This window comes from Cnephaeus nilssonii (genome assembly GCF_951640355.1).
Source record: "Cnephaeus nilssonii genome assembly, chromosome: 18".
Classification (NCBI taxonomy): domain Eukaryota; kingdom Metazoa; phylum Chordata; class Mammalia; order Chiroptera; family Vespertilionidae; genus Cnephaeus; species Cnephaeus nilssonii.
Genome location: NC_137089.1, coordinates 24,336,047 through 24,349,526, shown reverse-complemented (window position 1 = coordinate 24,349,526; position 13,480 = coordinate 24,336,047). Strand labels below are relative to the sequence as shown.

The 13,480-nt window shown below is 40.5% G+C and overlaps 1 protein-coding gene across 1 annotated transcript; it reads right to left on the bottom strand.

Moving 5' to 3' along the window:
• Positions 1–10,948: 10,948 nt before the first annotated feature.
• On the bottom strand, positions 10,949–11,619 carry LOC307114354 (transcription elongation factor A protein-like 2; the record flags this gene model as incomplete). Its single annotated transcript, XM_079796698.1, is given in 2 exon segments — positions 10,949–11,158; positions 11,160–11,619. Coding segments are annotated over 2 exon segments (630 nt in total). The 5' UTR covers positions 11,580–11,619.
• Between the last annotated feature and the right edge of the window lie 1,861 nt (positions 11,620–13,480).

Sequence of the window (13,480 nt, the reverse complement as noted above, 5' to 3'; positions counted from 1 at the left end):
ACAAAGGTCCTTCATTTGAAAGCCACAGTCGGGGAGTCTACAGCAGTGCATGCATAACAACCACCTCTAAAGAAGCCCACCACCCCCTGTCACAGTTCTCCACTGTCCCTAATAGCCCTGAGGCAAAGTTGTCTAGTGCAAACAAATGTTAAGTTTGAAAATCAAACTCCAAACAGGACACTATATACTTGTACCTAAGGATATATTATATGTGTTTGTTTTTCTACATTTTATGACATGAATTATGATGAACACACCGTATACATAAGAAACTCACCAAAATCTCGCTTCCTGCTGACTGGCTAGTTGGTGAAGCTTTTTGGAAATTTAAAGAGCAAAATAATTTGCAAATAAATTAGCAAGGGCTTCCGTGTGATTATCAAGTAAAGCTTTCAATTTACAAGTCTTTCATCTGTCCTTACTTTTCATCTGCCTTCTTCCCTTCAACATTATTTGAACCACAGCATTTCCATTAGCATGAAGTTTCTGAAAATTGCTTGAAGGCTTCCCTAAGGAGTACTGAGCCATCTATTTAGATATTTTAAGGTGCTTTTAATTGTACGACATGGTCTCCGGATACTTCCCATATGGGTTGGTGAAATTCAATCAGTTCAAGATTAACCTGAAATAATAATAATGGTGACAATAATAATAGCAGTAGTGGTAACAATAATGCTAGTAATAATAATAGCAGTAATAATACTAGCCATCATGATGATCACTACATTGTCTCACTGAATCCTTTTGACAGCCTCTAAGATAGCTCTTTTAAAAGATGAAGAAACTGGCTTATATTTTTCTAAACCACACAGCTAACACATGGCAGAGGCAGGATTGAACCCAGGTCCATCTGACTCCAAAGTTCATGTTCTTAACTACTTCTCTATGTTGTTCCTGGATAGACTAACATCAAGCTAATTTGCATGTCACACAAGTGCTAGGCTGAGACCACTGGACCAAGATTATTGGCGACTTTATCTATAGATGCTCAAGCCTTGGCTCGTAGGGAACCAGCAGAACACCAGGCAGGCAGAAACAGTGACCATGGAGAACCACACACCCAACTCAAAGCAGCAAAGGCAGCTTAGATCCCACCTTGACAGAAAGATGCTTTGGATGGAGTCAGTGATAACTTGAGGTAGGCTGACTCTGAACAACCAGTAGGGCAAAAGTACAGAACAAAGTGACAGGTGACATGCAGCAATAGGCATAGCAAGAATGTGGCCCAGAGAGGTCAGGTGCTACACTCATGGCCTTGGGCACTGTCAGCAGTCAGATAAGTATAAGTCATAACACCCCTAAAGTGTCAACTTCTAGTTGACTTCATATATATTAAACATGCATTTGTAATAGTGGATATTTGTTGTCCACAGGCCAGGTAGAACACAGAATAACCAATCCTTTAAAAATTATTTTTAATTAAATAATTTCTGCATACTTTATATTAGATTCAACATGTTTCAGCCACTAGCTTCTGACTTTGAAGACGATAGAATCTAGCGGGGAGATAGAAACATAATTAACAACTGGAATCTATTAAAAAAGATGGACAGCCGTAACCGGTTTGGCTCAGTGGATAGAGTGTCGGCCTGCGGACTGAAGGGTCCTAGGTTCGATTCCGGTCAAGGGCACGTACCTTGGTTGCAGGCACAACCCCAGTGGGAGGTGTGCAGGAGGCAGCTGATCGATGTTTCTCTCTCATCGATGTTTCTAACTCTCTATCCCTCTCACTTCCTCTCTGTAAAAAATCAATAAAATATATCTTTTAAAAAAATAAAAATAAAAAAGATGGACAAACATATTTCTACCTCTTTAAATAGAAGAATGTTTGAAGTATTGCAGTGGGATTAAAAATACTTTATTCAGTTATGATTGACATACAAATAGCAGTGCATATTTAATGGCTACAACTTGATAAGTTAGTGGTAAGTGTACAGCCATCAAACCATTGCCAAAATCTAGCCATAAACCTATCTAGAACCTCCAAAAGTTTTCCCAAAGGCTTGTAATATCAGGCTCCTATTGATAAGTTGGAATTATATTTATTATTGTGGAGTACAAGGTACCAACCTTATCCCATGATAGACTTGCATTTATCCATTCAGCCAATATTTCTCAATGCCTGTATTAAATGCCAGATACTGTGTTAATCACTGGCACATGCTTATGGTCAATATAAAGAGGCTGGGACAGACATTTTAAAAATGCAGAAATCTGTTTCATTATAAACGTGATTCGTACTACAAAGAAGTTCAGGATGGTATGGGAGTGCAATGTAGGAGGTCTAACATGGGCCTAATTCTGTGTTTCTTAAATCAAGAATTGAATGAGAATTTGGCTCTTATTCTATAAGGAAGAAGGTGGGAAGCTTCCAGGCAGAGAAATAGAGTATGAAACATCCATGAAGGAGAAAGCTGGGACCTCTGATGAATGGAAATGTGACTGTCGTGAAAACAGAGGGAGAAAAGAGAGGTGCCAGAGAGGCTAGGGAGACAGATGACATAAGACACTGTCAACCATAGTTTGCATTTCAGACTTTATTCTAAGGGCACTGAGAAGTCACATGAAGGAATCGAAGCCGGGGTGTGACATAATAATAACAAGTCAGGAATTCTAAGCACTTTACATATGTTAACTTTACAACCTGTGGGGCGCATAATTGGGGAAGGTCAGCCTTAGAAAATTTCAATAACTGATATCAGGTGCCAGAAAAAAGCTGAAGTGGGGGTCACACCCAAGCAGTCTGTCTCCAGAACCCCAGAGATCACACTGCTTCTGAGGATTAGCTTTGTGTTTCAGAGGGGAGTGGATGGGTCAGTGTGTTCCATTCATCAGTCATGTCAGTTCACGTTAGAACATAGTGTTCACCTGAGTTAGAGTGGACTGAGCTTTCAGGAAGAAATCACTGGTCACCTATCTGCCTGGGTACGTGCAGCAAAAGGAGGCCTTTTGACAAATGTGAACATTACTGGCAGAAGTACTTTCTGCACCTCTAAGCCGTCTCGCACTTAAGAACTGGGAGGCAGTCCATATTTCAGCCACTTCCATTAAGCAGTCATGTACCTTCTCTGTATCTCCCGCCTTACAGAAGCCTTGGATTAATCAGATCTTCTCTACTTAATGCAAGTTTCCCCCTCTCACCTTCCCAACCATCCTGCATTTTGCTTCTGATATCGCAGTCTAATAACTTTCATGTGAGATGCATAAGGTCATACCCAGATCTTCAGCCCTTGGGTGGTTGTGAATCATTTAGCAATTGCAAAACTTTAATGATAGCTAGAAAGTATTGAACGTTTTCAGCTTCCCTTTCCCCCAAAGGATCTGTGTAATAGAGCAGTGGTAATCATGCTCATGCAAATGTGCCTTTTCTGAAATTCTAGATAAAACTCTGCCCCACTCAGTTTCTGCGTATGAGAAACAAGAGGAATATAGTAGTAATAGGTAATCATGTAATTTTGTTTTGTGTATGCTTATATATGGAAAATTCAAAGACTATCAATATAGAACTCTATAGATGTAAGTGTATCTTAATTCAGCATTTTAAGCTGTTGAAAGTGATTGCTTTGCAAAATTTATCTTTTAAGTAATATATTCATAATACAAATAATTTTCCACCCATCCCACTAATATATATATATATATATATATATATATATATATAGATATATAGATATATAGATATATAGATATATAGATATATAGATATATAGATATATAGATATTATGTGTGTGTGTATAGACATGTACATAACATTCTAGTTTCCCATTCTTTAAAATAAATTGAGGCATATTCAACACTAACAAATTTCTTAATTCATTCACTGTTTTTAGGACATAGCATGTATGGGTTGCACTTACAATTCTATGGCTCATGAACCTTGATAATATTTTGACTATTATTCAACAGCTGAGAAATTTTTCTCTGATGCTATGTACTCATCATCTGTACCATTACTATTAGGATAATTGGCTTTCTTAACTGAGGCAAATTCTCACTATTCTATAGGGTTAATGGGTTCAGGAGAAAGGATGCAAATGAACAGCATTAAAAGAATAGCATCACTTTTTTTACTTCTAGTCTGCTCATTCCAGCCCCATCTCATCACCTCACCTTCTACAACTATCAAGCAATGTTGTCCCTTTGGTGCCAAATGAGGGACTGAAGGCCCCCTCTTGCCGCTCAAGTCATTTTACATGTTATTCAAATAGCTGTGATGAGGCATGAGCTGGGGCAGGAGTATAGAATTTTAGAGCATGTGCTTTGGAATGACGCAGACTTGGGTTTGAATCCTAGTTCTATTACTTGTTAGCTTTGGGCAAGTCACTTAAACTCTCTGAGCTGTTCCCCATATGTGACATGAAGGTTATCATACATGCATCATGAAGTTTGTTGAGGATTAAATGAGAAAAAGTATTGAATTTCTCATCCCAGTACCTGACACCTTGCCAGGCATTGTTATCATTGATATTATATATCAACAATATATCACTGTTATAATTATCAACTGTAATGAGGAAAAGATTAGACCTTTTTCTCTCCCTCCAGTAGTCAGTTCAGTATCTCCTATCTCCTGTCCAAGACCTTTGAAGGGACATGCCAAGTTTGGGCTATTGTTGCTATTTTAATTATTTAATATTCACTGAGCACTGAGACAGTAAAGCATTTGTGGAAGCACAGAAGGAGGCAGGGGCAGCCTCTCTGGCTCTGAGCGGAGCCGGGAGCATGGAGCTGGCTGGGTATGTGGCTGAGAGCAGCTCAGCCAACAAAGTCCATCTGGCCCAGTGCAATCAGGGCTCCCAGGAAACCTGTGGGGCCTCTGACTAAACCAAGATATTTGGCCTCTGATCAACTTCACATTAACATTCTCCAAGCCTTCCTGTCTAAGACGCTAATTCCTCCTAAAGAGGCGTGTGATGAATAAGACACCACCTCAATCAGGCTGCTGATTTTTCTTCTGCCTCATCTTGCTCCTGTCAGCTGGGTTGACCCACTGTAAAACACAGACTTTTTTTCTTATGATAAAGCAGAATCTTCATTTGAATAAACATCACTGCCAAAACCTCACTTTAAGAGGCCTGAACACACTTGGGGGTTTATGGCTCTGTGACTCCAACGATGCTTCTCCTGGAGTTGATGCCAGGTTCCCTTTCTTGTTAGGGAAGTGGGCAAGCTCTTTTGAACCAACTGTATTTTCTAGAACCACCCAGTCTTTAACTTTCAACCCTTCTAAAGTTGTCTGAAGGCCAAGGGTATCCTTAATTTTAACTTAGCATTAGTTAAGCTACTCCAAGATGTTAGTGATAGGATCCTAGACTAAGCTACAAAATGCATCCTGTCATTGCGGTCTTGACTTCATGACCTGCTTCAGCCAGGTAAAAGCATTCAGAGAAGTCAAACAACTTAAGCAAGATCTTCCTATTAAAACCCTGTATATAAAGTAGGCCTCCAGGGCCAGGGAAAACTTGAGATCCGATCCTCTGCCTCCCTTTCCATTGAATTGCCTTGAGTTCCCCAGATAGCTTCAGGCATATAAAAGCTGCTTGGTCCATGTTTGCCGAATTGAGTACACAGTTGCTACCAGAAGGATTACTTCTCAGCTTCCATGGATTTGTATTTGCAATGTTACGATCAAGTAGTCTTACAGGAAGACCTCAATAAACAGTTCTCCACAATTCAGACAAGCAAACAGTCAGTGTATATATGAGTATGTGTGTTTTAGATATGTTGGAGGTTGGATAGGAGGGGCACCTATACTCCTATGGAAGGAGGTAAATCTATTGTACAATTTCTACAATATAGGGCCATGCAGTAATATTTGCATTTAATAATAATAATTTATATAATATATAATGTGATTATATATTGGATTATATAATGGTATATAGAATGGCTGATTACATAATGGTTTACAGTTTACAAATTACTTTTGGCTATGCTGTCGCATTTGATCTCTATAACAATTGAAGGGAATAAGGAGAGTCAGTATTCTTAGTCTCATTTTACTTGTGGGGATACCGAACCCCAGAATCAGCTGTGACTCATTGCAGTGACAGAACTGGCTCTGCTGATGCCTGTCCTGTTACACTTCCTACCACCTGCTCCCATCTGCTCCACTTCCTCAAGGGCTCTACCAGGCATTCGTGAGCCATGTCTATGTTTTAAAGGTTGATAAATTCAGTAATTATTCATTCAACAAACTATCCCTTGATTACTTAGATGCTAGGCACAATGATGGGTTCTGGGAGGGGATAAAAAGCTAAATAAAATAAAGACCACTACTTTTCAGGGACTCAGAGTCCAATTGGCAAAGTCAAAATTGTAAATAAATATTTTTGTGGAATGTGGCAAATGCCTACAAAGCAAAGAAGACAAAGAAAATAACTCTTCTGAGGGAAGGAAGTCAGAGAAGCTTCAGAGAGTCAATCATGGACAAGGCCTTGGATGATGAATAGGAATTTTTGTTTGCTTTCTTTCAGTTTTATTAAGATAAAATTGACTTACAATGTTGCATACATTTATAGTATATAACGTAATCATTTGTTAAGTTTAGTTATCATCCACCAGCTCATAAATTTCCCTGCTTTTGATGAGAACCTTTAAGATCTACTCTCCTAGCAGCTTTCAAATATACTATATATGATCATCAACTATAGTCACCATGCTTTACATTACACCCCCAGGACTTACCTTGTAATTGCAAATTTGTAGACTATGAGATTTTAATGAGGAGGGGGGAAGAAGAGCAGATTTTTCAGGTAGAAGAATGAGCCAGAGCACAGAGCCATGAAGCAGTATGGCCTACTTGTAAACAGACGAGAAGCTCAGTGTGTGGCAAGTGTAGTATACTTAGGAAAAGTGATAATAGATGAACCTGGAAGATGAAATCAGGCCAGATGACCCCTAACTGAGAAGTCTAGTTGTTTTTTATTAATCTTTATTGTTGAGTTTATTACAGATGTCCCTCTTTTTTCCCCCATTGCCTCCCTCCACCTGGTTCCCACCCCACCCCAGGCCTTCGCCACCCTATTGTCTGTGTCCATAGTTAATGCATAGATGCATATAAGATCTTTAGTTAATCTCTTTCCTCCTCACCCCCCCTTCTCTATGAGAATTGTCAGTTACATTTCCTATTTTATTCACCAGTTTATTCTGTTCATTAGATTTCGTATTTGTTTATTTTGATTTTTAGATTCAGTTGTTGATAAGTATGTATTTGTTGCCATTTTGTTATTCATATTTTTCTTTTTTTGCATTTTGAAGTTATTTATTACATGTTCTTACAAGCTAATATCTTTTTTAAATTTTTTTATTGTTTAAAGTATTACAAATAATAGTGCATATGTCTCCTTTTTTTTCCCTATTGACCTCCCCCTGGCCTCCCCTACCCCCAGGCACATGCCCTCACCCCGCACCCCCAGTGTCTTGCATCCATTGGTTATGCTTATATGCATGCCTACAAGCCCTTCCGTTGATCTCTTACCCCCCTCCCCAACTCTCCCCTGCCTTCCTGCGGTAGTTTGACAGTTATTATTCATATTTTTAATCTTTTTCTTCTTCCTCCTCTTCTTAAAGAATAACCTTCAACATTTCATATAATACTGGTTTTGGTGATGATGAACTCCTTTAGCTTTTTCTTATCTGTGAAGCTCTTTCTCTGACCTTCAATAATAAATGATAGCTTTGCTGGATAGAGTAATCTTGGTTGTAGGTCCTTGCCATTCATTACTTTAAATATTTCTTGCCACTCCCTTCTGACCTGCATAGTTTCTGTTGAGAAATCAGCTGACAGGCACATGGGTCCTCCCTTATAGGTAACTAACTACTTTTCTCTTGCTACTTTTAAGATTCTTTCTTTGTCTTTAGCCCTTGGCATTTTAATTATGATGTGTCTTGATGCGATCCTCTTTGGGTTCCTCTTGTTTGGGACTCTCTGTGCTTCCTGGACTTGTAAATCTATTTCTTTCACCAGGTAGGGGAAGTTTTCTGTCATTATTTCTTCAAATAGGTTTTCAATATCTTGTTCTCTCTCTTCTTCTGGCACCCTCATAATGTGAATGTTTGATACACTTGAAGTTGTCCTAGAGACTCCTTACACTATCTTCATATTTTTGGGTTCTTATTTCTTTTTGCTCTTCTGGTTGGGTGTTTTTTGCCTCCTCATATTTCAGATGAGATCAGGTGTGTTCAGGGTAGTATGGCCATAGTGCTTCCTCATATTTCAAATTGTTGATTTAATTCTCAGCATCCTCTACTCTACTGTTGAATCCCTGTATGTTATTCTTTATTTCAGTCAATGTATGCTTAATTTCTGACTGGTCCTTTTCCATGTGTTTGGCATTCTCACTAAGATCCTTGAAGGTCTCACTAAATCCCTTGGAGGTTTCTAGAAGATTCTTGAGTAACCTTATAACATGGTTTTGAACTCTATATCCAGTAGTTTGCTTTCTTTCATTTCTTTAATTTGTGACATGTTTCTTTGTCTCCACATTTTGGCTGCTTCCCTGTGTTTGTTTCTATGTATTGGGTAGAGCTGCTATGTCTCCTTGAGTTGGTAGAGTGGCCTTGTGTAGTAGGTATTTTATAGGGCCCAGTGGCTCAGCCTCCCTAGTCACCTGAGCTGGGAACTCTAGGTGCACTCCTTTATGGCCTGTGAGCACAGTCATGTTGTAGATGAGATTTGATTGTTATTGTTGTCACGGGGAGGAATTGACCTCTAGGCCAATTGGCTGTGAGGACCAGCTGTGACTACAGTGGGAGAGCTGCTGTGCAGGAAACACCTCTATGGAGCAGGACTTGTTTCAGTGGGGCGTTGGTGCTCACTGAATCTGCCCCTTGAGTGTGTCGCTTATTGATGTGTAGAGTTGTAATCTGGTATGGTCTGACACAGACCACTGGGTACACTGGCTCTTGGGTCTCCAGGAAGGTGCAAAGTTAGCCACTGCCTGGGGCCACCCAGTAGGAGCTACAGAGAGATCTGCAGATTCCTCCTCTTTGTATTGGGTTTGGAAGTGCTCAGATGAGGCTCAGTTATGAAGCAAGGCAGGCTGGTGCTAATGCTGGGTCTTGGGCTTTTTATTTATAGGTTTGGGGCTCCCTGACCCAGCTGCAGTTTGTTTTAGATTTTCAAGGACAGGCCATTCATATGCAAAAGCCGCTGCAGGCAGCTTGGGTGGGGTTGTAAATTGGATGAGGCAGGGTCTTAGGGAATCACCAGGGTGGAGCAAACAGAAATGAATGCCAGTCAGTCCTGTGACCCTTGACCCAGGAGGTCCCAGTACAGGAACAATGATCTACGTGAGTACCTCCATCTGGGAGAAAGCTGCCCTGATGCCAGACAGATGTGTCCCCCAGAGCCTTACCCTGGTGCTGGAGCTCAGAGGAAGCAGGACCTTGTAAGTTCAGTTCATGGAGTGGCCCTTTTAAGAGGAACAGCTGGGTGTCCAGCAGCCTCTGTGTCACTGAGCTCCAATCCACACTGGTTTTTATAGCCTGTAGTTATGGGGACTTCTCTTCCCAGCTCTGGGACCCTGGGCTGGGGGTCTGGTATGGGGCTAGGACCCCTTGCTCCTCTGGGTGGCCGCCGCAGAGATGATCTCTCACCCAATTAAAAAAACAGCACATGTGGGTGCCAGCCCAGCCCATTCAGCACCTCCGCACCTCCTACCAGTCTCAGTGAGCTTTCTTCTTTACTTCTCTAGTTGTAGGACTTCCATTCAGCCAGCTTTCCAGTGGTTCTGATGGATGGTTGTTCTGTATTTTAGTTGTAATTTTGATATGGTTGTGGGAGGCATCTAGTACAGGCATTTACCTATGCTGCCATCTTGATTCCATCTCCTAAGAAGTCTAGTTTTTAACACTGTGTTATATGCATTTTTAGAATTTAATTTTTAACAAGGCAACAAGATTTGAAAATAATACTCCCTGACTCTGTATCTGACATGTAGTTGATCAATAAATATTAGAGTCCTAGCTGGTTTGGCTCAGTGGATAGAGTGTTGACCTGTGGACCAAAAGGTCCCAGGTTTGATTCTGGTCAAGGCCATGCACCTTGGTTGCAGACTCCTCCCTAGATCAGGCCCTGGTCAGGCTCATGCAGGAGGCAACCAATCGATGTGTTTCTTTCACATCAATGTTTTTGTCTTTTCCTCTCTCTTCCACTCTCTTGGAAGATCAATGTAAAAATATCCTTGGGTAAGGATTAACCAAAAAATAGTAATAATAAAGTAAATATGAGAAAAATGAGTTACATGAATTAATTAATTAATTTAAAATGTCAGGCTAGGGGATTACAGGTTTTCTTTAAAATCTATATATTGAAGTATCTCTGCTAAATTTTATACCCAGGTAAAACATCATCCAAAATTGGGTATAAGTGCTAACATTCATTAAATTTAAAAGCTATCTCTGAGCCCTGGCCAGTGTGGCTCAGAAGGTTGGAGCATCATTCCGTGCATCGAAGGATCACAGGTTCAATTCCTAATCTGGGCACATACCCAGGTTGCAGATCCCTGGTCAGTGTGCTTACAGGGGGCAACCAATCGGTGTTACTCTCTCACATTGATGTTTCTCTCTCTCTCTCTCCCTCTTTCTTCCTCTCTCTAGAATCAATGAAAAATGTGTCCTCTGGTGAGGATTTAAAATAATAATAGCTACCAAAATAATAATGATAATATTAATAAGAAGGAGAAGGAGGAGAAAAATCATTTGCAAATTCTCATTGGGGGGTTCTTGATCATAGTGCCTCCCTCAGAATTTTTTCTTTTTTTTTATGGTTCTGAAAACTTTTCTTTTTAATTTTACAATGTATCATAAACATTATTCCATGCAATGGACAAAAATCTGCTACTAAAACATAGAGGGCTGCAGTTGGATAACAAGAGTGACTACTAAAGCAAAATATTAGCATAAGGGTAAAGCCCTGGGCCTGGCAAATGCCTGCCATGGGCACTACACAAAAGGAATGTCTTCAAAGCCCCTTTGTGGGGCCCTACAGCCACCCCTGAGTTCTCTAGGGCCTCTGGGGTGGAAGGGGTCCTGTAAACTTTTTTGCATCCACATAAACCCCCCCAATTTCTGTCTGGTTTTCTTCACCTGATCTTCTACCCTAACCATCTCATCAAATTCTCTTATCATCTCCTCATTGCTCAAATGCATATCCGTGTATGGCCTCTTTGTATTCCTTGAGGCACTGAGCCAGCCCCTTGTTGGTTTTTCTTTTGGCTTTCCTGGGCACATCATCCCCAGCTGGGCGCTTTCCTCCAGCCCTTGGTTCGATGGCTGGTTTTCCTCCTTCTTTTGGCTTTCCCTCACTCTCTGGTTTTCCTTCTTCTTTCGGTTTTCCCTGGCTCTCTGACTTGCCCTCTATCACTGGTTTTCCCTCCTTCTCTGGCTTCTCCTTAGCTAGTATTTCCTCATCTTCTGTCGCTCCCCTGTTTTCTATCTTTCCTTCATTTTCTAACTTTTCCTTGTCTTCCAGAGTATCAGCTACTTCTGGCTTGGCAGCATTCTGAGGCTGTTCATTTTCCATCTTTCCTTGATTCTCAGGCATTCCTTCATTCACACTGCAGAGTTTTTCCATGTTGAGATGTCCCCTCCTCTTCCTGCAGGAATTCTGGACAGGTTCCTTCCTTTTATAGCCTAGCTGAGTGCTGAGAACAACAGACACGCAGACCTGAAAGAACCTGGAGCAACAATTAGGAGTTCGCAGACAGCTCTGGGTCCGACCTCAGCGAAGGAAGGCGGGCCAGAATTTTTCTTTAGTTAGCATTAAATATGCTATAATCAAAAAACCTAAAAAATCTTCTCCATGGTTTTATGCTTATAAACAATTGGAGTTTGAATGGGAAAAGAATCTGCTCCTTGTTTTTTAATTCAGAGCCTACCAAGCCCATGGAACCTGAACTGTCCCTCCCTCATACAAATTCGTACAAGGTGCTGCACTGTCCAAAGAAGTGGAAACCAGAAGAAGAGGCGGCATCTTTCTGGGCCATTGATTATTCATAGAAAGTGTTGCTCTAATGAAATGTCAATACCGGCTACTCATACTTTTCTGATTGTGGACTTCGGCCATGTCAGAGGAAAAGTTGAAGTGAAGAATGTGGCATTTTTTAAGTTTAAAAAATTTGGCTCTCAAAAGAAATTTCAGTCGTTGTACTTTTGATGTTTGGCTCTGTTGACTAATGAGTTTGCCGACTACTGGGCTAGGGGATTACAGGTTTTCTTCAAAATCTATATATTGAAGTATCTCTGCTAAATTTTATACCCAGGTAAAACATCATCCATAATTGGGTATAAGTGCTAACATTCAGTATATTTAAAAGCTATCTCTGAGCCCTGGCCAGTGTGGCTCAGAAGGTTGGAGCATCAATCAGTAACAGAAATTCTTGTTAATAAGTCCCATGTATATGCCACATAAAATGCCCTATTTATCTGTGAAAATATGGGAGAGAGATGGAAAAGCAGCAGGGCATTCGTTTATTAAGATCCTACTGAATCCCATTTGGAGAATGCGCTTCAACTTCAAGCAAGACTCCAAAGTGACACCTGACTCTGATTCTATTGTGCAGGTTAAGTCACCATGGTTTACAATATCTTCAGCACTGGTGCTCTTTCTTCTGTAATCCCCCAAAAAACTCCGAAACCCCACAAACCTAGGGAAATAACAATAGCTGTGAATAGGACAATTACATTTTTAGCAAATGGGTGTCACTTTGGAGAAAGGAAATGGAGGGCAATTATATTGATGCATGTCTCCCAGGGCTTGACCAACACACCTGAAAAGGGGGCAGTTCAGCTTGACATCACTCATCGCTTCTTGACCTTTATGGTTGAATACACACAAGTGTGTTTGTGTTTTACAACTGTCTAGGGCTGCTGCTGCCTCTGAAACCCATTGGGGTTTCATGCCAATGACCAGGATGGTTTCAAAAGCGACCCTGACTCTTAGATCACCTTTGATCTCTCTCAAACCAACCTGCTCCCAAATGAGCAATTTCCTCCAAGAAAAGGTTGACAGTGAAAGAACGTGTTCTCATTACAGTCATGATTGGTGTCATAACAAACATTTTGTCACGATTTTAGTGGTAAAACGATGACAACTTAACCCACAACCCTCTCTTTTTTTTCCGATTTTGTTTTAAATAACACACTTTAACATTTTAAAATAATTTAAACAGGTGTCCAGTAACAGAATGGCAAACGTTAAGTGTGAAATCTGAAAGTTAGGAAACTGAGCTACATATGGTCACCTTTTTTTTTTTTTTTTTAACATCCTCCTGGGCTGGACTGCTAAGTGGTTTCATCACTGTCAGGCCAAGCAGGACTTATAAACCCTGGGAGGTGGGCATTCAAAGGCAACATTTGCTGGGTGCCTTTAATGATTTTTGTAATTAGTCATTTAAACAGATTGCCCTGTGATCCAAACCTGGGAATGCAGGGAGATGGGCTGAGAAAGTCATTTCCTGAAGGAACTATAAAGCT